Raw genomic sequence first — 27,141 nt, forward strand, 5'->3', positions numbered from 1 at the left:
CAAACTCGGTCGTCATGAAGTTTATATTGGATCTCTAAAATAATGATTTTCAAGGCCCATTTTGCTTGCCAGGAAGAGCAGGCCGGGCCAGTCCGGGCTGATGTTTTGTGTTCATAAGCTCCAGATTACTGGGTTGGCCCAATTTCTATTAACAACGAGTTTAAAAAAATAGACATGAAAATTAGACAATCGTTTTATTAGTCCATGAACTTAGACCCGATTTGCATTTGAGTCCCTCAATTTTCAAAATCGTTCATGTAGTTCTTCAACTTCAGTTTTGTTAGGACAAATAGTCATGCCGCCAATTTTGTTAACTTTTCTGTTAAATGCAGAGGCAAAATGGTATTTATGAAATACCGCTGCCTAACAAAATTATGGGGATAATTTTGTTAGGTAGCTCTATTTCATAAAGGTGCAGCTTCGGATGGAAGATTAGTACTTTGTTTTGGATGGATTGTACATGACGAAGAAGCCTAATCATATTTTTGATCTGAAAATATCATACTAAGGATCTGAAATGTTTCTAGGGTTGGAACTTGGAACTTGGATTGTACCATGCCACAAGATCTCTCCTTCTTGCAAACTATAGGGAAGGGAAATTTGAAGTTCTACTGCAAAATGGGCTGGTAATTGATTGGCGCCCTACATATCAAAACTGTTGGTTTGTGATTTTAAGTTGCATTGCAATGAACACGAATCCTTAAAGCTCAAATGTTCACACCCAAACTGACTAAGTAATTAACTGACTATCAGAAAGACAGTTTAAATATTAGTACACCCAAGTCAATGTTTCCTAGTTATTGTTGATGATTTATGATGAAGTTAGTGTTAGATATCATTACAAGCACTTGGTAGTTACGCAACCCAAAACAAGACCTGATTTAGAAGTTGACTTCATGTCCTTTTGATGAACTGCTGAACATATGTATAATATACTCACCATAAAAACCACACGTTAAAATGAAACAAAGAAAATAGATGAAACATATGCATAACAAACTTTGCAAGTTCTACCACCCTTTTATTCATTCCCAAGATTTCTTTCTTTCTTTCTTTCTTCACTTTGTAAATTGAATTGGGGTTATGATTATTGCTTCTCCTCCATAACCTGGCCAACTTTTCTTTTTTAAATCTGCATCAACTCTTCAAATGTCTTCATAGCAGAAGCTGGCAGACCCAAAAGTACATTTATGCTTTTCCTGTTTTTCCCATGAGAAAGGAACAAACTTACTTCCTTCTCAGGCAAACCCACTGGCCCTGACAGCACAGGCTCTCCCCACCCAAAATCAGTAGAGTGGAAAGCTAGCTTAGACCAAGTTGTGATCAAAAGAGTTTCAGACAAAGAAGGCCTAGCTCTTGTTACTTCAAAGTAGTCTATGGCAGACCTCATATAACTATCTGTAACCATGTGAACTGCCTTATCAACTAGCCCAACAGCAAATGACAATGGCTTCTCCAATAGCTCCCCTGCACTACACAGTGAATTTGTTAACACAATTGCATTCCCAAAGAACCCTTCTGGTATTGGTGGCTCAAATCTTGAGCGCCCATCAACAGCAAAAAGAAGCTTTGTTTTCTGATCTGGTCTCATTCTTAAGGCCTGAGTTCTAGCTCTCCAGACAAAGGCAGAGAGTGCTTGAAATGTAGTGCACTTGTCAAGCACCCCATCTTCCATGGCCATTTTCTTGAGCTTTTCAATGTTCTCAGGGTGAAAAAAGAAAGACCTATATAGCAGTTCTTCTTCATAGAGTTTGGTGTTATCAGATATATCTTCAATCTCAGCAAATTCATTGTGTGGAAACTCTATCTTAGGTGGGTTTCTGGCTTTAAGTATGCTTCTGTCTAGAAATGGGGGGACCTTAAGTGGCAAGCCTCTAGCAGTCTCACCCCATGAGTTCACAAATTCCATTGCCCCAATCCCATCAAACATACAGTGGTTGATACATAGCCCAAGGACAAATCCTCCACATCTGAACTTGGTCACCTGAAATTGATTAAACAATCACCTTAGAATTTCTTTTTGTTCGTTTTGGTTAAAAAAAAAAGGTCTGGTTAAGATCAGCAATAGTAGCACTCTTGACAGTTTCTTATACTCCAAGTTATAACAAGTGTATCCAAAACTAATTATAGTTTTTGTTAAGACATGACGATCCTTGAGTAAGATGGTATGCTATATCAATGGTGGTTAGTAGACTGTTCTCAAAACTGAAAGAAGAAAGCATGAAAAAATTTCGGAAACTCAAACCTGAGCAACCAAGGGAGGAATCTCAAGTATGTTCTTCGCACCAGGGATATCATGAACCAGCTTCCCAAGAGTCAAAGGATCAGGCTTTGTTATGTCACCTATCTTTTCCATTTCACAGTTTGCTTCAGCTTCAACAAACACAGCACCATCTCCTGTGCAATCCACTATCAGCTTCCCCTCTGTGCTGATATTTAACCTCCCTGCCAAAGGGTAGTAGTGAACAAGAACCTTTGACAGGGCACTCTTTATGATCTCCACAGCTTCTTCATTCCCTTTTAAATCCGATTTGAAGCAGTAGATGGTACGAACGATGACTGCAATGTTCTGGTCCAGGTTTGAGAGGTAGTACAGGCCCTTCTCTGTTTCTTCTGCAGGAGGTACCAAAGTTGGTTCTTCTTTCTTTACCGAAAGTTCAAAGGCTTTGCCACTGATATCCGCCATCACAGAAAACACCTAAAGCTTTTCAAAGAAAAGTAAGAGAAAAATAGGTGATCAGCCAATTTGCAAACCATATACATACATGCAAATTACATAATGAGCTGAATATAGTTTATATGTACCAAGAACTTTAACTTTTAAAGAAAAAAGGAAGGAATATTTTGAAGTGTACCTGTAATGCTGCAGTAGATGATATGGGGAAAAATGGTTGGAATGAAAAACTGAGATTTGGAAATATCTTTTAGGATGGTGTTGTGATTTATATAGGGAGCAGCTGGGGCAATGCTTTGTAGCTCTGAGGTTTGGTTGAAACTGATGTGGTGTGTAGCTAACTTCTGTATTTTAATTATAAATAGTTATGGATTTCTTGTTTCTCTACCAAACCTCAAAAAAAAAAAATAGTTATGGATTTCTTGTTTCTCTCTCTACCAAACCCCCAAAAAAAAAAAAGCAAGACAAAAAACTTTCACCATTAAAATTGTTTTGGTTGGCAAAGAGCTCTGCAGCATGAAAGAGAATGGTTTTCTTTCACATGTCTAATTGGTTGGGGTTCATACGCAAAGCTCTTTCAGTGGAATAGCCCCTCTCTCAGGAACAAGAAATTTAAGACTCTGACAGACCTTTTGTTTTTTAATTCTTAAATTCATAAGATTTTTATGAAGTACATATATTGGAGATTGGTGTTTTTATCTGCAGATTGTGTTAAGCTCATATGAGCTGAGGTAGGGTACTGGCCAGTGAACCAAAATGTTACCAGCACATGATTAGAATCAGATGATGATGGGGTTTGGGTGGTGGGTGTGTTAGGCCTCCGAAATAAATATATTAAGTTGCTTGGTGTACTTGCTCTAAATATTTAAACACAAAATTACTGATTAGAATAAGATTTATATGAATTTCATGGCCATATATCTTAACTTTTTGACTTTAATTGGAATTGGAAAAAAAGTGAGTGATCATTAAAAAAAAAAAACAAGTAATATTTGCAATGTACAGCTGACAATGGCTTTCTTACAAGTTTTAGCCAATCACACAGAAGTCAGAAGGTTACCCTTAGATTTTAGGTTGAGGTTAACCATAAGCTAATCCAGAAATCTCAAGCTCTCGTGGTGGTAGGTATATCGCTGAAGCTATAGGTCACCTCCTAAGAAACTTAGGGAGAAAAATGCATTACACTATTATTGGACCTCATGAATGGGTATTAAATACAAAATTATACCCAGTTGGATGAAACTTTTCAATCAACTTTAAGTAACATAGGGTTAATTAACAATGTGGCCCAGATATTAACTCCCCCTTAAAATAAGAGGCGTTGTTTCTATGGCCCAGAAATCAGATAATAAAAGCAGACAGATACAGCTTGTTAGCTAAAAACAGGTTTATTTTGACAAGACAAAATAAAAAGAAACGAGGACTGAAATTAAAAGAAAATATATTTTATAAAAATCATTTTACACTATTCCAATTGAAAAAACCCTCAAATATCATATCTCAATACTCCTCTCTCCCATTGTCCTTTTTGTCCTTTTTGTCCTTTACTTACTTAAAAGAAGAATAAAATCGAAAATACTGTTTTTAGTCCTTATTTCTTTCTAAGAAATAACCTTATTTGTATATGTTTTTAGAAACAGAAATTTAGAATATTACTATGCCAATGTGTTTTCTTTCCTTACAATAGGGATGACTGTTAAATACGACTCAAATTCAATATGATGCTTAATAGCACAACTTGTTAATACGAATAATAAACATGTCTGATTAGTGTCAAACAAGAATACCCAACTTATTTAACTATCACCGCATTTTAAAAAGTAAAAATCTCAACTATCATTTCTTTTTCTTTTGAGCTACAAGCTCCTACTAATATTCTAAATCACTTGAACTACAAGCTCCTATTTTTTAATACGAACCTACAAGCTCCTTAACCAACAACCTTTATGATAATCGTTATAGAATTATTTATTTTTATTTTTATTTTTACTTGCAGTGGATCATGTAATGTAAATGTTTAAATTTTATAGGTTGATTAGATGCCAGTCACTTTCGTTTTAATAATCACTAATTAGTTCGCTTTAATCTTTTTTTCCTCAAAATTTAGTGGGACAGTTCGTTAATTCCTCAAAATCTAGGCTCCAAAAACAGTAACCCTCGTGCTAAATCAAATTGCAATTATTGTAGTCGAAAAAAGAACAGAAAACAATTAAGAAAAAAAAAACCCACTTACTACTCATTTATAATGAAAATTTAAGTCATGGGCATGGCTACAGCTAAACAACTTTTATAGGAGGGGGGGTTTAACTTAAAAAGAAGTAAACAAACCTAACATGAATCTGAGGTCAGATTAACACTACAAAAGAGGTTAAAATAATATGGTACAAACACACCCAGCTGGGTATATTTATCTGAAAATTAAGGCAATCCTATCGGTTCTTAAAAACTGCTGATGACACACACCTCTGTAGAAAGATATGAACTGGTGAATGCCACCATATGGCACATATTCTGCAACGGTCACATATAAGCTCTGGCCTACTATGAACTAAGCATCATCTTCGTCATTGTCGTCCTTTTCTTCATCTTTGTCGGCATCATCACCAGCTTCAGCTTCCTCCTCTGCTTCATCCCCTTCATCTTCCTCATCAGACATATTGTTAATTACTTCTGTAATTATATCCTTCACCTCTGCTTTTCTATGCATTAAATCAATACCGAAGTGGGTACCTAAGTAAATTACAGTTTTGCAGTTAGCTAAGTGTAAGCGAAGATTATGAAAGGAAAAAAATAAATCGTAGAAGATAGAAAGAAGCCCTACCAAGTTGCCTGAGAATGTCTGATAAAGTTGCCTGCACAAAGAAAATGCGGAAATTAAATAATATAACTCACATAACTTCAACCATCCACTCAATGTATTGTTGCAATAGTCACTTACAGTATTGAAGTCCACTTCTTTCAGAATATCAACAATTACTGCATGCATATCATCTTTCGTGGGCTCTGCCTTTGCTTTCTTGCTAGTTTTTCCTTTCGCTGGCTCATGCAAGAAATTGATACAATTAAAAGACACTCCTAAACTTCTGGGAGAATTAAGCATTTCATGAAACAGCCTTAAAGTAAAAACATTAAAGTATCAAAATAAGTAGGAAGAATCCACGGCAAACGCAAATCACCTTGATCCTTTGCCGAAACCTTGGCCGGGGACTTGCTCGACTGTTTCTTGCCACTGGCTTTTTCCTTGACATCCTTCTGGCTTTCCTTTTCAGTCTTTTGTTTCTTTGCAGATCGCTTTGCTTTAGTCTGTGAGCCAGAAGCTCCATCGGCATCACTTGCACCTCTTTTTGAAGTAGAACTAGATTTCTTTGCAGAATCCGTAGGTGTTTTCACAGATTTTGCAGGGGTTTTCTTCTTAGCAGGTGTTGCTTTGCTCCCAGCTTTAACCTTTGATCCCTCCTTTACAACCTTTTTGGATGAACTTTTTGGACTTGAGACCTGGTCCTTTGGTTCGTCTTGCTCTTCATCGGATTTATCCTCATGGTCTGTATCCTCATCCATCGTATTGTGATCATCATCTCCAACAGAATTGTCCTTTGCATCTGAAGTTTCATCATTGTCATCGCCCTCCTCTTCTTCAGCCTTGGACGACTCCTGCTTTTTTTCAACATTGGGTATTTCTTTTTGTTTCTAAGCACAAAGAAGGCACAAAGTAAGACTACAAAACTTTAGTCACAATACAAAATGGATCATGCTGCATGACCCACTGGCACACACATACACATTGCAATACATCATCAATTCTAGGACTCCACTGCAAATGCTATCACATTAAGAGTTTTTAAAAAATAAAAAAACTGATCAATAAGAATATAGAGAAGACTCAATAAGTAAATCCTATCATCTAATTAAAAGCAAACAAGATGAAGTAAATCATTTGAGGCTTCTTTTTTTTCTGGGAGAAGAAGCTTGGGCATAAGCACATATAACAAAAGTGTTGAAAAATATGCATTTGAAGCAGGGAGCCATGCGTATAAGATAACAATGAATTAAGGAAACTAATGCATCACAAAATGTACTCCAGATAGGAAAAATCATTCTTAAAAATTTCTAATTTCATTTTGACTAATGAATACGCACCTTGGCTGATGTTTCTGGTGATGCTTCCCCAGAACCTGCCATCTTACTTGGTGTAACCTTCCTCCTCCGCTTTTGCCCTTTCTGAAACTCAGACAAGAAACATGGTTTAATAAAAACACCACAACAATTGAACTTAGAGCAAGCAAACAACACTTTCAAAATAAATAAAAAAGAACAAGAAAAAGAAGAAATAGAACCTGTTCCTTTTCAGCAAGCAAAACATCAGTTGTGACATGTGGGGATTCCAAAAACTCCAATAACTTAACAGAAAGCTCCTCCTGTAAGCCCAGCTTATGAGATAAGGTGTCACCCATCAATTTTTCATACACTATAAAAAATAAAATAAAAATTGCCACACTGACCTTCTTTGTACCAGCCTTAATCGGAATATTAAGAAACTCACAAAAATCCACTAACTTTTCTTTAACGCACTTATCAAGCTTCTCCTTTACCCTTGTCCTCTGTTTTTCCTGCTGAAAACAGAAAAATAAAGATGAATACAACAGAGGCTCTAGTATTTGTACACATGAATATACAAGAAGACGTCTCACAAATAATAAAAATTGATTAAGGTGAGCACACATAACATACAATACCTCATTCTCAGTCCACACATAACCTGAAAACTGACTTATATTCTTCTTCAAATTATGAGCCTGCACAAGAACATAACCAATTAAAACACACTACAAGGAAAAAAAAATAAAAAATTATTGAAAAAAACTACCAGATAGTATGAGGGCAAAGCACCTGAAATCACTGACTAAAAAATTTAACCAAAAATTAACCTTTGCTTTTTTCCCAAAGAGAATTGTGTGAAGTAATTGCAGGTTGTCATCAATTTTTCGCTTTGACAACTTGAAAGCCACTGAAACAGTTCACAATATCAGACAAAAAATAGGCCAGGCTGCTGTAACAAGAAATTTTAATAGAAGTAAATAACACTTTGTCTGCATAGTAAATTCACATATAACAAGACCTATATACTTCTCTCCAAAAACAAAAACAAGAGCTATATACTTTTTCCACCTCTCAACGTGCAGTCATCCTACATGTGAAAATTTGTGACATCTAGCTAAAGAGAATAACCAATTAGAACCATATCAAAATAAACTGCAGAGATCATGACTGCCACTAAATCATCCAACTTCAGGGCACTTCAGCTATAACACCAAGAGCAATGTAAATAAGATTGAATGCACAGTGGTGTTCCATAATTTGGATTCAGAACTAAAATAATTTTAGTATTCAAATTCATTGGTATAAGCTCCAGTCCCTTGTTTCAATATGAATATTTGGCATTACAACAACTCAAGGAACAACACAATGAAATTCATATCACAAAAATTTGTTTCTTTTCTTCCAACTTATTTATTTTCCCTTTAATCCTAAGTACATAGCAGCCAAATAAGCATGGCTTAGTTGGCTGTCTTAACTCAAGGCTTATCTTTGCATTCGACACCAGTTCAACTCAAAAAAAAGCCACTACTTTGAGAATATGGGTATCAACTACATAAGGCTTTAGAATTCCAAACTTAGACTGTCAATAATGATGCAGTGAAATACCAGAACACATTGAAAAAATGAAAAGGATTGATCATGGAAAAGGAGTGCTCTTAGAAGTGGTTCTTTAATTGGAAGATAAAATGCATGCCAGCAGTCCATCAGAACTGGGACGGTCATGGATACAGAACCAGCATCACGGTCATGGATTCATAAAACAATATATGAATTACGAGCCCACAGGTAATGTTCTAACTTCAGAACTAGTAAAACTAAAGCAGCCACCACATTACAAGTGCCAAACACCTAAATCCGAGATCCTTTGTGAGGACTCTAGATTCAATAATACTACCAACACCAAATTGGTACGCAAAAACATAACTTTGCCGATGAAATGAAAGGAAACATGAAAGATCTACTTAAAACAAATAGCAACCCATTTTGGATCATTTTCAGAAAGGCCAGAGAACATTCAGTGTCACAGACATTGTGTGTCACGGCAAACCAACGTGCAAAAATATTAACCGTTTTAGCAATTGAATCATACTGACAACAAATTTAACAAGAACTAATTTATCAAAAGCAAAAACAAAAAACGGAAGAAAACAAACTCATACCGTTTGGAATGTTCTTAAGTTCTGTACCGCGACCCTGAAATCACAAAAACCAAATCACCAAAAATTAGGCTATCAAAAATTCGACAAAGATGAAATGAGAAGGCACCATTTCTCACCACCATACCTTCTCAATGTTCAAAGCTTTATTCGCCGAAGACCTTCCACTCTCAGGAGCTGAGTAGCGCTCAACTATTTTCCTCTCCCTTGTGGGCCTCTCACTCACCGGCGTTACCGGCTCCTTCTCCTTCTTCTCCGCCTCAGCTTCTTTACTCGACTTCTTCCCTGACGAGTCTCGTCCTCGCTTCTTGGGCTCGGTCTGGTCCTTCTCCTCCTTTTTGGAGCTAGTTTTTCGGCCCCTCTTCGCCTTCTTCGGAGTTTCTTCACTTTCTTTCTCTTTCTCCTCTTCGGCTTGTTCACCAACTTGCTCTTCCTCGTTTTCAGTCACTTTCTCCGAAGCTTCCGGAACATTCTCCTTCTCTTCCTCCTTTTCTTCCTCCTTCTCTTGTTCTTCTTGTTCTTCCTTAGGCTCCACTTCGGCTTCAGCCTCTTGCTTCTCTTCAAGAGGAGCTTCGTCTTCCGGTTTCTTGTCCTCTAGGGCTTCGGTCGCCATGGGTACGGAGCAATCAAGTATAGATCGAGAATTGGACAAAAATAATTGTTAAAAACCCTAGATTTGTGGTTTTGGGAAATGGAAACCCTAGAAATCACAGAGCTGGAAGCTGAGGGGAGGGGCCTATGAGCAGCCTACAGGTATGTAAATCTAAGAGAAAGACGATAAGTGAAATTAAAAATTAGAAATTGGGGTGTGAAATTGGTGGGAATTGAAATTGGGGGGTTTTAATTTTTCGGGGTGATTTCGGGCGGGCTGTGGAAATATAAAGCGAGGGAGGGTTTGGTGGGGGTTTCAAAATTTCATGCCAAAATTTTGAGAGCGGGCTTCTGTCTTTTTACTACTAGTCAGCTACTCTCTCTCTCACTCACCACCAAAAAAGAAATTCAGTGCGTACGTACGTACAAACAAAGCTAATTTTGCCACGTGTACAATATGATTTGGTCGTGTTGCCCATTGGCTATGTGGCTAGTTCGAGTTCATAAAGAGGCATATATCCCCTTGTTTTGCAAAGGTGGATTTGCTAACAAATGTTCATAGCATTGTTTGAGAAAGTACAATAGTATTATTGCTTGAAAGAAAATTGCTAGTGTTAGTCACGCGTGTGGGTGTGTATCAAATTGATTACTTGTTGTGTGTTTTTGTTTTGAGATCTACATTTAGTTATAAGTATATGTACAAGAGAGATTGACTGTAACATTCTACTGGCTCAAATTACAACGATATATTTGTATTATTTTCTTAGAAGAAGTTTGGAATAACTGAGTTTAAGCATGGTCAATATTAGAATTCCAATTTGTTCATATGAGCATGTGACAACAGCATATGAATGTGAAGAAAGGGGATTTAACTCAATCCCACTTGTTATTTGAATGTTGATTATCATCCATTTCCATTCAATCAAATTCCCAAAACCTAGTGCTTTACAAGTCATTTATATGTGAATTTAATTAATATAAATGATAAACCAAACAAAAGCTCATGGATTCATATTTCATATCAAGGGCTCAATAAGTTTCTTCAATTAGGCAGTTGGCTCATGCATGTAAAAATCACGAGGAAAAAGCAAGGTTGCTATAATATCAGTTCACATCAACATACACACAACACCTCTACCGTGTATTCATTTATTTATAATTTGGGATGCATGTAACGTTTTGAAACCTTACTTTTATGGACAATGTTTGGCTCATGATTTCCTTCTCAACACAAGATGTGGCCTCTTACAAAACGACACTTGTTTTTTTTTTTTCTTTCACCGACTCTCTCTCTCTTTTCACCCAATCTCCTCTCCTCATGTGTTCTTTCATATGTCCATCTCTCCATCTCTTTCCGTGCAACTCAAATATGAAAGAGAGAGAGTGACACCATATAAATTTTTTCTCCCCCAAATCGTACCCTGTTCTTCCACGATTCCTAAAATTTTCAGAACTCCCCAATAAATAACGCAATAAAATTAAAAAGGAGAGAAATCAATACATAGTGTTTGGGTGATGATGATGATGGAGGAAGACTGATTGGAGAGAGAACAAGGAATGGAGGAAGGGGAGGTGATGTAGAGATGGAAGATGGCGGTCGACGTTGACGCCAATGATGGAAAATGGCAGCAATCGGAAAGAGAAAAAAGGCTTAAAATTTATTCTAAAGAATTGCAGGGGAAGAGACAGAGACAGATATGAGAGGAGAAAGCATGGGGAGGAGAGGAAGTAAGTGAGAAGAGAGAGAGTGAGTCAGTGAAACAAAAATAAATAAATAAAAGATACAAGTGTCATTTTTTAAGGAGGCCACATCATATGTTGAGGAGGAATGACTCCTGATAAAGTATTGTTCTACTTTTATTAGATAAGATGTTTAACAACTAAAAGAATAATTTTTGTTATCGTGTCGTGGCATACATATTTTGAAATAACTATTTTCGAATATTAAACAATTTGAACGTATTGGGTTCATAGACATTTTGTGATTAACTATTGCTCCATTTTTACTTTTTCCCTAGAAGAATATAATTTGTATTATGCAAAGCGCCATGGAGGCTAAGTATGGTAGTGTTCTCATAAGCTATGTGATGAGGCTCCGCTTGCTTGGTGATGAAACATGCATCCACCCACCTAAGGAAAAACACTTGCACTGCAGTCTGCATCGTACTTGATGTTTGCTCTTTACACTTGTACAGTTGTGAAATTTCCGACTTCATTTTTTCAGGGCCACGGGACCCGCGAGCGCCCATGTTTTTGGATAATGAATTGTCTTTCGGGTCGGACCAAAATAAACTGAGGCCGAAATAAAAAAGAAAAAGTACGGCCCACAATGTGGCTTGTCCAAAGATCAACATAAGCTCAAGCCCATAGTTGCAGGAAGATCGGGTCGGATACAACTATTCGAATCAAAACCCAGAATGTGGAAAAGGGCCACCTATATATAGTCCACACTTAGCGCCACTCGTGAGCTCCACCTTAGTTTAGGGTTTCATTCGCCGTTCCAGAAACCCCAAGGCCACTGAAGATCTTGACCACCCGAAAATGGTATACTGCAAACCCTTATTCTATCTCGCTCCCTTTATGCATGCTTGAATCTTATGCTGCACTGCGAGCAACTGTTTTTGACTTGTATGTTTATGGCTTTGATGATTTCTGTTGTTGGCGTGAAATGTAGAATTTCATACAATCTCGTGGGATTGGAATAAGATTTTATTTGTAAAATCCTGGTGTTTGTTCATGTGAATTTAAACTGATGAAGCTTATTAGATGATGGAATGTTTTTTTTTTTATACATTTGATGCATTATGTAAACGAGAAAAATTATGCGGCTCTGTTCTATCTCTCTCACTCATATCTTCATCCAATTGAACTTATTTGAGTGTTGGTTTTTTTTCCCCACCTCTTATCTTGTTTGTTTAAGAAGCTTGCGTTTAGCCTTTATTGTTGGGAAGATCCATAAATGTAAGGCTGACTTCAATATTTCTCTAAACACTTGTGGGATGGGATTGTTGGTGTATCAATTATTCAACGTAATTGTGTTGTAACCCCAATTAAATTTGTGACATACTTAGAATATTACCTACTTTTTGTTTGGTTTTGTTTGTTCAATTGTCTCATTTTCCTTCGTTTTGCAGGGTCCCAAAAGAGGTGTAAAACCAGCTGCTGCAGCGAAGAAGAAAACTGTATTTCCTATGGCTCTTCATTTTCCAACTCTATTTAAGAAGCATTGACTTGTAAAGTTAAATTTTGTTGCAGTTTGTTGTCTGTTATCAAGTGTTTAAATGTGTCTTTTTTCATTGCTGTCTTTAGGAGAAGGTTGTGAACCCACTATTTGAAAAGCGTACAAAGCAGTTTGGGATCGGCGGTGCTTTGCCTCCAAAGAGAGATTTGCACCGATTTGTGAAATGGCCCAAGGTTGTCCGTATCCAGAGGAAGAAGAGGATCCTTAAGCAACGTTTGAAGGTCCCACCAGCACTTAACCAGTTCACCAAGACTCTGGACAAGAACCTTGGTATGGACCAGACTATCGTGCTAGTTTCTGCTTGAGTAATTTCAATTGTTAGGATTGTTTTGAATGGATTTGTTTGAACAAGGCTATCCAAATACTTATATTCTATTTTTTTGGTCAGAATACTTAGATTCTTAACATCTTTAGAAAATGTTTTGTTGGATAGGTGAACATAAGTTCATTTCCTAGTGCTTACTATTCCACTGCAAAAGGAAAATATTATCTTAATGCACACAGTTTTCTCCCTCTATGCCACTGTCACACCTATTCCGCATTCCTTAGTTTAAGCAAGGATTTGTAGGTCTAAGCTTACTGATTTGAGTTGTTAATGACTATTCCCGTCATGTTCTGTGATGGGATCTTTATCATGTTTTTAGTATGAGAAACATACATGGTGGAGCTATCTTTTGATTGTGTTCGTTGAAGTATTTAAATGATTTTTATGCTTGTGTTCTTCAAACAATTATCCTTCTAGATAAACTCTTATAAGTCATCACCACAAAACACTTCTCAATATTTGTAACACTGCCTGCAGCTACAAGTCTCTTCAAGTTGCTGCTCAAGTACAGGCCTGAAGACAAAGCAGCAAAGAAGGAACGTCTGCTGAAAAGAGCTCAAGCTGAAACTGAAGGAAAAACTGTTGAGGCAAAGAAGCCAATTGTTGTGAAATATGGACTCAACCACGTAACCTACCTGATTGAGCAGGTTGTTAATCTATCACTGCATGCATCATATTGATTTGTTCCTTCCTGTGAATCTTGTTAAATGCATATGAGTTATGCTAACCAATGAGATGGTTTCCTGCCTCACAGAATAAGGCTCAGCTAGTTGTTATTGCTCATGATGTGGACCCCATCGAGTTGGTTGTATGGCTTCCAGCCCTGTGCAGGAAGATGGAGATCCCATACTGCATTGTGAAGGGGAAATCACGCTTGGGAGCGGTATAACTCAGTAATTTTTTCTGGTATTCTTGATAGAATTAGGTATAACTCTGGGTTGTGAAAGATCTAAATATATATATGTTGCTGTGCTCACAGATTCTCCACAAGAAAACAGCGGCTGCACTTTGCTTGACCACTGTTAAGAATGAGGATAAGTTGGAGTTCAGCAAGATTCTGGAGGCTATCAAGGTATATTAAAAGATTCACGCACATGATATACATGTCCTTAGTGTTTTTTTACTGATATGATTTGTAAATGCGCAAGATATACGTGTTGCCTCATTTTTTAAAATGATTTTCAGGCCAACTTCAACGACAAGTACGATGAGTACAGAAAGAAGTGGGGAGGTGGTATCATGGGCTCGAAATCACAGGCCAGGACCAAGGCAAAGGAGAAGCTCTTAGCAAAGGAAGCCGCACAGAGGCTGAACTAGGAAGTATCTTCCAGAGAGAGGAGAGTGTGTTGGTCATTTTCTTCTGTTTTTTCTGGTTCTTTGAAGACTAGTCTGTCCCCCTATTATCACTTACAAATCAACTTGAGCTTTTATATCACTCTGGTTAGAGTGTGGATATGGTTTTTGATAGAACATCTGTAGCATCTACATTTCTCTTCGTCTATTTTCATCCAAACCAGTTCGCCTTTAATGTGTTCCTTTCTTCAACCATGGTTACATAATTTGTCTGGTTTTATCAAATAGTTACTAGCTAGCTAATAACTGTTGTTTTTGCTTTCATATGAATGCTATTACGAGCCTGAAGGATTCTCAATCCGCATCACTCGCTAGGGGAGGAAGGCGATGTAATATCTTATAAATTTATTCATGAAACACTTTTCTGAGTAAGTAGTTTAAATTAATTCTTCTCAATAACGCAAGTTGAATGCTGTCGCCTTAAATTTCCAAACATCTGAAACCAAATCTTTTTGCCCATATCAAAATTCAAAGCATGCGTTAAATCAGTGGCCTAACCCTGGAGCATAGAAGAATTTACATTTAACTTGATCGATCGTTATGGAAACACAGGTACAGAGTAGGCTAACAAGAATATGTGTAAACGGAAACAGGAAAATGTGGCTTAAAAACAAATTAAAATTTTCCATATTTTGTTGGGAATATAATTTGAAATTTAATTCCTCCCAAAAATAATTTTGAAATTGAATAATGGAAAATGAATATTGTTATAAAAAATTATTTTTATTTTTGGCCACTTGGGTAAGGATTGGTCCAATATAATTGGTATTCGGACCAAAAGAAAAAAGGTAAAAAAAGAGCTAGTTGGTAAATTTGTAATAATAAATGTTATATGTCATGTGAAGCTCACGTGCATTCCCAAGGGGCGATCTCATATAACTCCTACATAGTTATAACCTACATCATAGCCAAAGAATACACAGCGAGCCAGAATCTGATTGGTCCGTGACCCAAAGACCTCGATGAGTCGCTGACCAAGCCATTGATCGAAGCATAAGCAAACAATAGAGAGCAAGCGAGCGAGCGAGAGATCGTTAGGACCCAACTCAACAACACGACTCGGCTCACTTACCTGGTCCAAGATGGAACTTGCACCACACGACCCGGGTTCTAAACTGCTCCGACCCGACGAACCAGAGCTCGACCTCTACACCATTCCAAGCCACTCTAGTAAGTTCCCTCCCCTTTTCCCTCTTTTAAAACAAAACCCTAACCCTAGCTTTAATTCAAAACCGTAATCGCTCCTCACGTGGGAACAAGCTCGGAAAAAGGTTTCCGGGGTTCTGTTTAGATTTTATGAAGTTATTTGTTAATGTATATAGCAGAAGCCTAGGTCTGAGCTTTTTGTCTTTTATTTTCTCTCAGGCTGGTTTTCGTGGGATGAGATTCATGAAACTGAGAGAATTGCTTTGAAAGAGTACTTCGATGGAAGCTCAATTTCAAGAACGCCAAAAACATACAAGGAATACAGGGACTTTATTATTAGCAAGTACAGAGAAGACCCTTCTAGGAAACTCACATTCACTGAGGTTAGAAAGTCACTTGTGGGTGATGTTAGTTTGCTCCACAAGGTGTTTAATTTCTTGGAGAAGTGGGGTTTGATTAATTTCAGTGCAAATTTGGGTGTCAACGGTGGTTTTGGCATTGAGGGTGAGGAGAGGTCTAAGGTTAAGGTTGAGGATGGGGTCCCCAATGGGATCCGTGTGGCTGCGATGCCGAATTCAATTAAACCAATTTCACCCATTTCAGCTCCCCCTAAAGCTGGGGATGCTGGGGGTGGAGTTGTGAATAGAATTACTTTGGCTCCATTGGCATCATATTCTGATGTTTTTGGTGGTTTAAAGAAGGAGGAGGGGTTGGTTTGTGGCAATTGTGGTGGACATTGTGAAACTGGACACTACAAGTATAGCAAGGTATTTTCACTGGTTCTTCAATTTGTTCTGTAGTAAATTTGTTTGTCCTTAGTTTTCTGTACCAAAACTTAATTTAACTTCTGTATCTGTTTATCATATTTGGCAGGGTGATTTTCTAATTTGCATAAAATGTTTTGAAAATGGGAACTATGGGGAGAACAAATTGAGGGATGATTTCAAGTTAAATGAGGCAATTGAAAAGAGTGGTACTAACGGAGTGGAGTGGACTGAATCTGAAACTCTACTACTTTTAGAATCTGTTCTGAAGCATGGGGATGATTGGGAGCTTGTTGCTCAAAATGTTCAGACCAAGACGAAATTTGATTGTATTGCTAAGCTCATTGATCTGCCTTTTGGGGAGCTTGTGTTGGGTTCTGCCTACAGAAAAGGCAATCCTAGCGGCTTTAGTGGTAATTTGATCTCTTCCGAGCGCATTCATTTATCTTCATCTGAATGTCAAGATACTGTCGAAACCAATGGTCAGTTGCATAAGCAGACAGATGACAGCAAGCAGAATGGAGATATTTTGGATCAAGGCCCTCCTTTGAAAAGGCAGCGCATTGCTTCCCTTTCGGATGCTAGTAGTTCACTGATTAAACAGGTACGTACCTTACTGGCCCAATTTATAAATATTTAACTTCTTGGTGAGCAATATTTTCGGACATCAGTTCTTGTTCAATTCTATTTTTATGATACCAATAAAATTACTAAACTGGTTATTAGGGGTCTAGTTTAGTTTGCCAGTGCTTTGACATATCATGGCTGAAAACACCATACATGCACGTATGAATGAAGAAAGAAAAATGTTATGAGGTTGATTTCATTATTTGTTTCTTTTTAACTGTGGTCTTTAGTTCTGTTTCTCTTCTTTTCCCGTCATCTTAATATGCATAACAAAATACTAAGGTTGTTTCCATTAGGTAGCTGCCATAACAACCATGGTTGGTCCACATATTACATCTGCTGCAGCTGAGGCTGCCGTTAATGCACTTTGTGAAGAAACCTCTTGTTCAAGGGAGATATTTAATGCTGACGATGATTCTATTCCTAATGGCTTGTGGTCTCCCGCTAAAAATTGTGAGACAGAGAGGTTATTTATCCAACTGATTCCAACTGATGCTTCATATATACTTTTATTTGTTATTGTATTATGTTGATGTTAAAGTTCTGAAACTTCTTATTTCTTATCAATTTCAGAGTTCATGGTGAGGATTCTGAAATGAAGGAAAGGCCAACTCAATCAGGTATTTGAAGCAAAGCCAATTATATGACATGATTTGTACAGTTTGCTATAACCAACTTGGAATACAGGAATAAGGGAGAAGTTTCTACTGTAAATAGTTATATATATTTGGCCTAATTTAAGTTAGTGTTTGGTGATTGTTGTTGGTTTCCGTTGCACTTTCCTAATATTTGTTTAGTCGCTGTGTTATTTTGCTGGCGATCTAGTTATTGCATCATTTCAGTCCTAACCGTCTCTATTTGAATTTCTATATTTTCTAGAGAGTCGGCATGCAATCTTTAAAAAAGACGACATACCTCCAACTTTGCAAATTAGAGCTGCCATTGGAACAGCTCTTGGAGCAGCTGCTGCTCACGCAAAATTATTGGCCGATCAGGAGGATAGACAGATTGAACATCTAATGGCAACCATAATTGGGACGCAGGTATATATCGTAGTTTTATATTATTTTAGTTTGGTTCCCCTCCTTTGTCTCTGTGTTTTTGGCCCTTTTTGCGTGAGGGAGTTGATAGCCATGTGATTTTCTCCCCATTTGTTGCAAGTCTTGCTTGCTGCATATGATCTTAATCCTTCCTCCCTTTTTTTGGCATGAATGTTTATGTAGATGAAGAAGTTGCACGGCAAACTCAAGCATTTTGAAGATCTGGAGCTGATCAGGAAGAAGGAATGTGCTCAAATCGAAGAAGTAGAGGATATTCTAGTTGAAGAGCGGATGAATATCTTACAGAGGACATTTGATTCTGGTGTGCCTAGATGGAGGGATCATCCTTCTTTAAAATCTTGAAATGTTTGTTGTATCTTTAGATGTAAAGTAGAGTAGAAACATAGACGACGAGAGCAGTGATGTGTCTTCTTAGTAAAGGCTGTTCAATTCTTTAGGTGTTTACTGCTTGGATTTATAATTCTTGCTGATTAGGGTGTGGGGCGCGGCGCTGCGGTGTGGGTGGGTTAGCAAATAGTGTTGACGAACAGAAACTTTGTACAATTAGGATCCTATCATTTCTCCATATGCTAACATTCCAAGATTCAATGCAATTATGCAATTCCTTATTATGTTCTTCTTCACTGTTGATCAGGTGTTATATATGATATTTACATCTTCATGTTCTGCAGTGTTGTGATTTTATAGCTCATACAAATGCTGATAAGATTTGTGATTGGATTGACGATTCGTCAAAATGCCAACTAAACACAAATTGCAATAATGTGCAACCTAAATTAAAAATTTGTTGCAATGTGTCACCTGTAGTTTAATTTTGTTTACGTCTTCATTCTAAAAATTGCACATGATTCGTATGTGACCTTGTTGAAGGGTTGAAATATCGATACTTTCTTTTAAAAGGATAACGTGCAAAATACATGCAATATTATGAGTAGAAAAAAGGAGGTAAATTTCACTTTACTATCCGAAAGTTTCCTGAAATTCAGACTTTACTACACGAAGTTTTTTTCGTCTATCACTTTCATACCTTTGTTAGTTTAACTGTCAAGTTTTCCTTTAAACGACGACGTGAGATTCATATCTCCACATTGATTTCTGAATTTGCACCATGTGGACCAGTAAACAATTAAAATTTTGTATTATTTTATAAACAATTAAAATTAATAAAGTTAAAATTTTAAAATCAAATGTATAAAAAAACTTCGTGTAGCAAGTTTGAATTTCGAGAAACTTAAGTGAAATTTACCCAAAAAAGAAAGAAGATAAAGTTGGAATGGGCCGGTTAGCTATGCTCGGCCCAATTTACACCTTTACCGCCGAAAAACTAAAGAGTTCAAACTCACTTCCCTGCAAAACAAACCGTCGTCTCTAAAAACCCCTCCAAAATCCCCAAAAATTTTCTGCGACCAAATATGCTCAGAAGACGTCTCAGGCTCAGCTACTCTTCCGACGAAGAAGAACAACCACAACCACAACAACACCAGAATGAAGAACCTCAGCAGCAATCGTCAGCTGTCACTCACCCACCCGTTACCCTAGCCCCTCCAAACCCTTACCCCTCCGAACCGCTCCCAATCACCGACGACGACGACGAGTTCATCGATGTCTCCGACAACCTCTCGTCTCCGTCACCTGAGCCGTCTCCGGAACCCGAGAGCGACAATCGACCACATCATCCTCCGCCGGCTCAGGATCCGGCACCGGAACCCATTAACCGGCCGCCTCCACCTCCCCCTCCACCTCCATCTCCATCTCCACCGAGCTCCGGCGGGTGTCCGATAAGCGAACATCTCCAGGGGTTAGGGTTAAGGCTAAAGAGGGAGTGGCTTGATGCTTGTGTCCATGGACTCCAGCAATCCGTACCGGGATTTCAAAATTTTGATGTGGAGACGAAGGCGAAGCTCTGCTTCGAGCAGTTTTTGGTTTCGGATATGAATCTGTCAGGCGGAGGCGTGCTTCCAGAAAATGTGGCTTCTCTCCATCTCGTCGATCTTCCCGGACCTTATGTGTTGCAGGTCAGGCTTGAACCTTTTGCTGCGAATTAACAGAACAATGTGAACTTGAAATGTCATTTGGTAATGACAATATATACAGGCGAACCTTTATTTTATTTTATTTTTGTTGCAGGTTGATGAGATTGTTAATATCAGCAATCCTCTCAAGATTAGGTATCAGAAAGCCGCTGTTGGACTGAAGAGGTGTCTCAAGTTGTCTATAACAGACGGTGTTCAACGCGTCTTTGCCATGGAATATAGGCCTATTCAGGCGCTTGAAGCTTTGGCTCCTGCTGGTTTGAAGGTTTATTTTTCTCTGGCTATCTTCGTTACTGAAAATGGTTTCACTTCATTTATTTTTGTTCCAATGTTTGACAGTTTTTTTAGTGTCAAGAAAGACAAATTGTACTGGTAGATTAAACCCTTTATGGCTTATCTGCTCTTCTGACTCAAACACAGATTATCCTATTAACCTCTAGGTTGCTCTGTGTAATGTGCATATACGCCACGGACTTCTTATGCTGGTCCCTGAATCTGTTGAAGTTCTAGGAGGATTAGTTGAGGAACTGGATGCTGCACGTCAACGCCTTGTTGATGAAGTAAATAAGCCACCTAGAGGAAACAGGTAACTATAAAGTGTATAAGATATGTTAGTGGTGTTAAAGGTTTACAACTTACTAGTGTTCATGTCAAACCATAAATTGTCAAACAAAAAAGTATAACTTATTCCATGATTAGATAATACTTCTACTTCTAAAAGCTCTTGCAATGTAGAAGTTTATAGTGGTATTGGATAAACAGGTTTGAAGTTCTTGCAATGTAGAAGTTTATAGTGGTATTGGACAAACAGGTTTGAAGTTAAACTTGGTCCATGATATTGGATTACAGACTGCATGCTTGGTTCAAAAGTATTCATGTTGGCGGACTGCAAGATGAATTGTTTTCTTTGGTGAGGAATAACTTACATCAAGATTGTTGTGACTTTGGAACTGTACTGGAAAAAACTAATATTCATGTTGCAGTTTAAGCTCAGAAACATGCTGGTCAATCTTGATTTTTCTTCTCCCCCTCCCTTTTTCTTTGGGTTCACAATTTCTTGATGTAAGGGAATGCTGGACTACAACTGATCACTTCATTACATTTATTACAATTTGCACACTTGCACAAAGTATACCAAGCCGATGAGCTTGATACTTTTGTGTTATTGTTATGCAGAACCAGGAATGGAGTGGTTCCTCCTCTAGCTACAAGGTTAACTCTTGCTGCATGGCCTCCTAACGGTGTTCATGATGCTGGACACACCAATAGTTCAACAATGGAAGCCCCAACCCCATTTCAGGCGTCTAACCAAGGTATATAGAGGGCTCCATTTACTTGTTTGTTGTTGGCGCTAGATGGCTTTTTAGAGCATAAGCGGCTCATGTCTAGTTTCTTGGAATTTCTTGTCCCTATATAACGTAGAATTAGGGTGACTCCGTATGTATGTGTCGGAGAGAGTCATATAAGATAGCAGCTCTAGTTAGTTCCTGTCGTTACATTACGTTTTTCCATTATGTTCTAAGTTAGTTCTGTTGCATCCTTTCTTGAATTGTAGGTGCTACATTCTCTGTATCAGCCAGAAATACCAGCTCCGTATCTTCTAGAAACACCAGCCCAGTGACTGCCGAAGAATCTACTGTTCCTCTCAGTGGAGAACACTCTGTTGTTAACCCATCATCTACTGATGTATTTGGTGTTGAAGAGATGCCTATGGATACTACTCCCTATAGCAGAAGAAATGCTATTCCCAACCCATTATCTGATGATTTTGGTGTTGAGAATCTCCACATAAATAGTGCTGGTCATAGCAGGGAAAGTCGAGTACCTGAAAATGCCATTCCTAATCCATCCTTTGAGGATGCTTTGGATGTTGAAGATGTCGAAATGGATGCCATTCATATTGGGGGAGAAAACCATACCTCAGATTCTATTTTGAATGATGAAGATATCAATATGATTAACGAGGGCGAAACTCATGGGGGTTACCCATCGTCTGATACTATTTTGAATGATGAGGATATCAATGTGGTTAGTGAGGTCGAGCGCCAAGAAATACTTTCTGGAGACCACGAACCACCTTTCAGTTACCTTTGTAGTTTGTCAGCCAAGTTAGCTATGATGAAGAACACACATTCAATCCAGGGGAAGGTTAAGGTGCCTATGGTTTTCTAGTATTTTTATTTCCATCAGATGATAGATTTATAGTTACTATATTACTGAAATGTAGACATAATTTCTGCAGTGTGTTTTGACTGGTGTGAAGAAATTCCAATACACACATACATATGAGCTTCAGGCGTATGTTGATGACGGCACTCTCATTAAAGAAATTCTCGTTGATCACAATGTAAGTTAGAGCTTTTGGGGGGTGTCATCCATGATGACCTATACTTGTTGGAGTTGGATATGTTGATTAGCTGTTTGTGCTCTTCAGGTTGTACAGGAGGGGATAGGTCATTCTCCTGAGGAGGTCAAAGCTGCCATTTCTTCTCCAGACAAAACAATAGTCCGTAACATGAAGGAGAAAATGAAGCAGTTTCAAAAATTCTTAACAAATTTTGAGGTAATATACCTACCAAGTACCAAGTCAATTTTCAGTTTTTGACCTTATTCACAATCGTTTCATCAGTTCTTCTATCTCTCTTCATCATATTGGAGTTTTATGTTTCAGGGCATAATGCTTATAGAGATGAGATTGCATGATCTTCCAATTGCCCTTGAGATGAAGCAGGGTTGTAATCAATCTGATGCGTGGTTGCTTTTGAGGAGAATAAAGGCCTCCCCTCCAGCTCGGGCATCAGGGCATGCCTCCTCTGCAGCTCGGACATCACAGTATCCTTCCTCTCCAGCTCGGACTTCACAACATCTCTCCTCCCACCCCATTGATATATCCCCCTGATGATCGAGCTTATAGCGCTGGTGTTGCTATTGCTTATAATGGAAACGCAATTGGCGTGTGGTTCCGTGGTCAATGCTGTATCATGGAAAAGATCCGGATTTGGATGAAGCTCTTGCTTGCAAAAATGGCTGCTGTGGCAGCCACAGAAAGAGGTTCCGAAAACGTCTTATGTAAAGCCGGATTTTCTGAACGTTATCTCAGCTATTTCATTGGGGAAGTGTTTACAAGGAACACGAGTGTTAAAAGATGAGGAAGATAATAAGAAATTTATTGTAGGTAATTCGATATACATTCCTTAAGTTTTGTGCCCAAAATACCCTTTTATTTGGTTTTTTTGGGGGTCAATTTTTACTTGTCTCATAAGCTGTATCGACACCTCACCGGGACTACGTGTTGCTTCCTTTTTCATGCAACGCTGCTACGTTGCAAAATTCTGTTGACCCTTCCAAGTATATATATATATATATATAAATTAATCAGAACAAACAGCACTTGAATTCCTTTGTATATTTTTTTTAATTTATGTATGCAAATTAATTAAATAAGCCATGGATGATATCATTAACAAGGTACTCAACATTATAATTCCTCCAATATCTCTCACCTTCTTCTCTTCCTTCTGCCACCCTATCTCTTTTACAAGTTCCTCCTCTCCGCCGTACTATCTGTTTTTAGTGAAGATGTGGCCGGAAAAGTCGTCCTCATCACTGGAGCTTCCTCCGGCATAGGAGAGGTACATATATTTTGGACCACCAACCTAGCACTTTTAAATGTAACATGAAATTTTCATAATTATTTCCCAAACGCCCAATTTAATGAGGTGCTTACTTTTACAATTATGTTTGTGTTAATTTGATGGTGGTTTTGAAGCATATGGCATATGAGTATGCTAGAAGAGGAGCTTGCCTAGCTCTTGTTGCCAGAAGAGAAAACCTGCTCCAATCTGTGGCTAGCAGAGCCATGTCCATTGGCTCCCCAGATGTTCTCGTAATCCCTGCAGATGTTTCAAAGGTGGAAAATTGTAGGCGCTTTGTCGATGTAGCAGTGAACCACTTTGGGCGTTGTAAGTGCAATTAATCAATTAACTAATTAGTTTTCTCAGTTTAATTATGTTATTCGTATAATTATTCTCTCATCCGGATGTTCACACGTTATTACCGGGCATAAGAGAATTTCTGGTCATTCGTATGTTTATTTATTTGGATTAATTCTTGATAAATAATTACAGTGGATCACCTAGTCAACAATGCTGGGATTACTCCAGTCTGCTTGTTTGAAGAGACCACTGATGTCACTAAAATAGCACCAGCTATGGTAGTTTGTAAATACAATTATAATGCCTTCATTGTTAATTAACACTATATATGTATTGTTTAGTGAATTCATGAAATTAAGCTGGAAATTATATATGTTTGTGATTGAAATTAGTGCATGCTCCACTTTGTTTGACAGGACACAAACTTTTGGGGTTCAGTATATGGCACCTACTTTGCCATTCCACACCTTAAAAGGAGCAGAGGGAAGATCGTGGGGATCGCTTCCTCTGCCGGATGGTTGCGTGTGCCACGACTAAGCTTGTATGGTGTAAGTAAAGGAACCAATTAACCTCATGAACAAGCTAATTCAGTACTCAAATCTCTAATTAGTTCTGTAATTTCACATTGGATTCAGGCTACCAAATCAGCAGTGATAAGCTTCTATGAGACGCTGAGAGTTGAAATTGGGAGAGAAGTTGGAATAACAATTGTGACTCCAGGTTTGGTTGAATCAGAAATGACCAAAGGCAAATTCTTATCCAAGGAAGGCCAACTGGTATTGGATCAAGAATTGAGAGATGTAAGCTTAATTAATTATTTTGGTTATTGTGTGATTATAGAGTTCAATGGTATTAATTTATGTGCTTAATTTCGAACACCCCATGTTAGGTTGAAGTAAGCATAATGCCAATACTGCCTGTCAAGGAGGCTGCCAAATCAATCGTGGACAGCGCATGCCGGGGAGAAAATTACTTGACAGTACCAGCTTGGGTTTGGCATTCATTTTACTGGAAGGTGTTTTTCCCAGAGTTACTGGAATGGTCTAACCGTATGTTACTGATGAGCAAAGGGATCGGTGGCGAGAGGGATACAATAAGTAAGAAGCTCCTGGACCTAACCGGCTTGAAGGAGTGTGTGTATCCGGTTTCGGTTCGATAGATATCCTAAGCTTAAACAACAATGATGATTGAGGAAGCTTTTCCAGATAAGCAAATGTAGTTTGCTATTTAATGTCATTCTCAGCACATAAATAAATGACAGTTTCTATCTATCTCATCAGAAGATGAAAGGAAAAAATGTACCAAACATACTCAATCTAGAAGACAACTACACACTAAATCTAGAAGACAACAGTATCAAGCATTGCTCCAAAAGTCTGGCCTATGTTTGAGGACATCAAGTTGGAGACAAGTTGCTCAAGGTGTTTCTTGGCATCTTTCCTTCCCACCTTAGCAATTGCAAGCTTCTCTGGTTCATCTTCCTCCTCGTATTCCTCCTGCACTGCGGTGATGTATTGCATAGCCAAGGTTGACATATCCTGCGAAACCCAAATGAAAAAAAAAATACCATGAACACTAGACCTCATTTCAAATCAGCTCACACTTTAAACTATTGTGACAAAATTCCAACACTTATTTCTTCTGTCAAACAGGTTTTCATTTTGTCACGAACTTTTAACCAGGTAAACAACATTGAGATGAAGATTTGGTGGTTTTTCTAAAACTAAAATCATAGTATTTCTGGACAGTGACAGGCCAAGCCATTACATTAAACTAAAATCATTGAGATGAACTTTCTTACCTGAATAGTTTGCTCATTTGTTTTTGAATGGGCATCAAATGGCTTGAGCATCAGCCCATCAGTCAATTTCTTGTTCTGACGAAGGCTAAGCAGCATTTTCTCCTCAAGTTCATTCCTCCTGAAATCCACAGCTATGGAGCAATAATGCCTGCTCAACCCATGGATCAATCCCTGAAGAGAAAATTTACAGAAAGAGGTCAAAAATTTGTCATTACAATTTGCAAAAGAAAGGGATTTACAATTTAAACTTGTTCAGAAGCTCACTTGGATGGATGGCTTATTAAGATGCCCCAGATTGGATGTTGTCTGCCTTGGTTCTTGGCCAAGCATTATGGTTTGTGGGTTGATGAGGCGGAAGGCATCAATCACCACTTTCCCCTTCACGCTCTGAATTGGATCCACCACCACCGCCACCGCACGCGGATGCAAAGCTTCAAAGCTCTGGAGAAGATTTACAAGCATATGATAAGAACCAACTAACAATTAACGAGCAGCCATTGAATCAAACCAATTGAGAACAGTCAAAAGAATATAATCTCTATCAACCATATGGAATTTTTCCAACACGACATTCATATACTCTCAGAAATATTGTATAAAGCTAGAACCTGTTGGTTGTTCATATCCACAGAAGATAACCAGCAGCCAAACCCAGGATGTGAATGGTACCACCTACAACCTGCTCTGCCCTGCAGTTTGAATCAGAAGAAGATTAAACTAATTATAAGGAGGCAGAAGCGTAATTAAGCTAGATAATCTAAGTGACACTGAGATTAGTACCGTCCAGTCTGCTTAACCATGTCGAGCATCTTCATCTGGAAGGCGTCATCAATGGCTTCCACACTAACGGCAGTACCACTCTGCGGCATTTCAATGGTGCCGACGACGTCGATTCTGTACTCGTCGGAAACTATCCGATCAACAACCCCATCACCTCCATAGGAACGCCAGCTCTTGCTATCAAATTTCATACAATTAACGAAAGATTAAAAACAATTAATTTGCATAAAATTTATAATAAGAAATAAAGAAGGAGATGGAAGAAGCAAACGCAACATGCTTGAGCATGTTGAGGAGGACTTTGGGGCGGATGAACACCTTCTCGGAGGTGTCCGGCGTTGGCAAATCAGAAGGTGGGTGGCCGGCGAGCATAATCCTTCTCTCCATTCTCTCTCTCTCTCTCTCTCTCTCTCTGTTTCTTTTCTTTCTGAACAAGTTAGAAAAACCTGAAAAACTCAGTGAGATGTGAGAGAGGAGGGCGGGGTTTATAGACCGTAACAAAAACAGTTTTACTTTTCTGATCTGACTAGGCAAGATTTTTCACTTTCCTGATCTC

General features: G+C 38.2%; 5 protein-coding genes and 2 pseudogenes across 10 annotated transcripts; 4 read left to right on the forward strand and 3 right to left on the reverse strand.

The window, feature by feature from the left end:
- Positions 1 to 904: 904 nt before the first annotated feature.
- LOC117628192 (omega-hydroxypalmitate O-feruloyl transferase-like) lies at positions 905 to 2,926 on the reverse strand. Of its 2 annotated transcripts, none has more exons than XM_034360578.1 (3): positions 2,856 to 2,926; positions 2,246 to 2,704; positions 905 to 1,984 (listed from the first exon to the last, which is right to left on the reverse strand). In XM_034360578.1, exons 2-3 carry the CDS (start codon positions 2,684 to 2,686, stop codon positions 1,127 to 1,129), a joined length of 1,299 nt encoding a protein of 432 aa, XP_034216469.1. In that variant the 5' UTR covers positions 2,687 to 2,704; positions 2,856 to 2,926; the 3' UTR covers positions 905 to 1,126. The 2 variants fall into 2 exon arrangements, with proteins under 2 accessions (XP_034216469.1, XP_034216470.1); XM_034360579.1 differs by having other exon boundaries at positions 2,246 to 2,698; positions 2,856 to 2,892.
- Positions 2,927 to 4,883: 1,957 nt separating this feature from the next.
- LOC117627871 (glutamic acid-rich protein) lies at positions 4,884 to 9,893 on the reverse strand. 2 transcript variants are annotated; one of them, XM_034360140.1, is made up of 11 exons: positions 9,056 to 9,893; positions 8,932 to 8,965; positions 7,600 to 7,679; positions 7,408 to 7,467; positions 7,174 to 7,284; positions 7,009 to 7,089; positions 6,812 to 6,892; positions 5,851 to 6,361; positions 5,613 to 5,710; positions 5,496 to 5,526; positions 4,884 to 5,404 (listed from the first exon to the last, which is right to left on the reverse strand). In XM_034360140.1, exons 1-11 carry the CDS (start codon positions 9,539 to 9,541, stop codon positions 5,223 to 5,225), a joined length of 1,755 nt encoding a protein of 584 aa, XP_034216031.1. In that variant the 5' UTR covers positions 9,542 to 9,893; the 3' UTR covers positions 4,884 to 5,222. The 2 variants fall into 2 exon arrangements, with proteins under 2 accessions (XP_034216031.1, XP_034216032.1); XM_034360141.1 differs by having other exon boundaries at positions 7,174 to 7,281; positions 9,056 to 9,880.
- Positions 9,894 to 11,968: 2,075 nt separating this feature from the next.
- On the forward strand, positions 11,969 to 14,644 carry LOC117627826 (60S ribosomal protein L7a-2-like). Its single transcript, XM_034360083.1, has 7 exons — positions 11,969 to 12,063; positions 12,654 to 12,701; positions 12,829 to 13,030; positions 13,563 to 13,732; positions 13,840 to 13,968; positions 14,065 to 14,157; positions 14,271 to 14,644. Exons 1-7 carry the CDS (start codon positions 12,061 to 12,063, stop codon positions 14,400 to 14,402), a joined length of 777 nt encoding a protein of 258 aa, XP_034215974.1. The 5' UTR covers positions 11,969 to 12,060; the 3' UTR covers positions 14,403 to 14,644.
- Positions 14,645 to 15,364: 720 nt separating this feature from the next.
- On the forward strand, positions 15,365 to 18,647 carry LOC117629267 (SWI/SNF complex subunit SWI3A). 2 transcript variants are annotated; one of them, XM_034361805.1, is made up of 7 exons: positions 15,365 to 15,608; positions 15,804 to 16,351; positions 16,458 to 16,952; positions 17,272 to 17,441; positions 17,549 to 17,595; positions 17,855 to 18,018; positions 18,199 to 18,647. In XM_034361805.1, the coding sequence occupies exons 1-7, from the start codon at positions 15,521 to 15,523 to the stop codon at positions 18,376 to 18,378; spliced, it is 1,692 nt and encodes a 563-aa protein (XP_034217696.1). In that variant the 5' UTR covers positions 15,365 to 15,520; the 3' UTR covers positions 18,379 to 18,647. The 2 variants fall into 2 exon arrangements, with proteins under 2 accessions (XP_034217696.1, XP_034217697.1); XM_034361806.1 differs by lacking the exon at positions 18,199 to 18,647 and having other exon boundaries at positions 17,272 to 17,428; positions 17,855 to 17,916.
- Positions 18,648 to 19,349: 702 nt separating this feature from the next.
- Positions 19,350 to 23,475, forward strand: LOC117628773 (recQ-mediated genome instability protein 1). Of its 2 annotated transcripts, none has more exons than XM_034361298.1 (8): positions 19,350 to 20,051; positions 20,164 to 20,334; positions 20,510 to 20,655; positions 21,246 to 21,382; positions 21,625 to 22,223; positions 22,312 to 22,416; positions 22,504 to 22,632; positions 22,741 to 23,475. In XM_034361298.1, the coding sequence occupies exons 1-8, from the start codon at positions 19,449 to 19,451 to the stop codon at positions 22,966 to 22,968; spliced, it is 2,118 nt and encodes a 705-aa protein (XP_034217189.1). In that variant the 5' UTR covers positions 19,350 to 19,448; the 3' UTR covers positions 22,969 to 23,475. The 2 variants fall into 2 exon arrangements, with proteins under 2 accessions (XP_034217189.1, XP_034217190.1); XM_034361299.1 differs by having other exon boundaries at positions 21,625 to 22,217.
- A 41-nt stretch (positions 23,476 to 23,516) lies between these two features.
- LOC117629067 lies at positions 23,517 to 25,385 on the forward strand (annotated as a pseudogene). Its single transcript, XR_004586031.1, has 6 exons — positions 23,517 to 23,701; positions 23,839 to 24,031; positions 24,197 to 24,282; positions 24,421 to 24,552; positions 24,640 to 24,804; positions 24,894 to 25,385. The product of XR_004586031.1 is annotated as an 11-beta-hydroxysteroid dehydrogenase 1A-like (transcript).
- LOC117628774 lies at positions 25,255 to 26,745 on the reverse strand (annotated as a pseudogene).
- Between the last annotated feature and the right edge of the window lie 396 nt (positions 26,746 to 27,141).

This window comes from Prunus dulcis, chromosome 5 (assembly GCF_902201215.1).
Source record: "Prunus dulcis chromosome 5, ALMONDv2, whole genome shotgun sequence".
Lineage (NCBI taxonomy): Eukaryota > Viridiplantae > Streptophyta > Magnoliopsida > Rosales > Rosaceae > Prunus > Prunus dulcis.

Bases quoted from the DNA above. Each gene is read 5' to 3' on its own strand.
- LOC117629267 (XM_034361805.1), top strand. From the start codon at position 15,521: ATGGAACTTGCACCACACGACCCGGGTTCTAAACTGCTCCGACCCGAC. The intron at 17,442-17,548 runs GTTATTTATCCA...TATCAATTTCAG, and splicing joins AAAAATTGTGAGACAGAGAG to AGTTCATGGTGAGGATTCTG. The intron at 17,596-17,854 runs GTATTTGAAGCA...TATATTTTCTAG, and splicing joins GGAAAGGCCAACTCAATCAG to AGAGTCGGCATGCAATCTTT.
- LOC117627826 (XM_034360083.1), top strand. The intron at 13,031-13,562 runs GTATGGACCAGA...CACTGCCTGCAG, and splicing joins GACTCTGGACAAGAACCTTG to CTACAAGTCTCTTCAAGTTG. The intron at 13,733-13,839 runs GTTGTTAATCTA...CCTGCCTCACAG, and splicing joins TAACCTACCTGATTGAGCAG to AATAAGGCTCAGCTAGTTGT.
- LOC117628773 (XM_034361298.1), top strand. From the start codon at position 19,449: ATGCTCAGAAGACGTCTCAGGCTCAGCTACTCTTCCGACGAAGAAGAA. The intron at 20,335-20,509 runs GTTTATTTTTCT...ATTAACCTCTAG, and splicing joins TGGCTCCTGCTGGTTTGAAG to GTTGCTCTGTGTAATGTGCA. The intron at 22,417-22,503 runs GTAAGTTAGAGC...TGTGCTCTTCAG, and splicing joins AAATTCTCGTTGATCACAAT to GTTGTACAGGAGGGGATAGG.
- LOC117627871 (XM_034360140.1), bottom strand. From the start codon at position 9,541: ATGGCGACCGAAGCCCTAGAGGACAAGAAACCGGAAGACGAAGCTCCT. The intron at 6,362-6,811 runs GTGCGTATTCAT...CTTTGTGCTTAG, and splicing joins CACCAGAAACATCAGCCAAG to AAACAAAAAGAAATACCCAA. The intron at 5,711-5,850 runs GTGATTTGCGTT...TGCATGAGCCAG, and splicing joins GGTTTCGGCAAAGGATCAAG to CGAAAGGAAAAACTAGCAAG.
- LOC117628192 (XM_034360578.1), bottom strand. From the start codon at position 2,686: ATGGCGGATATCAGTGGCAAAGCCTTTGAACTTTCGGTAAAGAAAGAA. The intron at 1,985-2,245 runs GTTTGAGTTTCC...AATCAATTTCAG, and splicing joins TTCCTCCCTTGGTTGCTCAG to GTGACCAAGTTCAGATGTGG.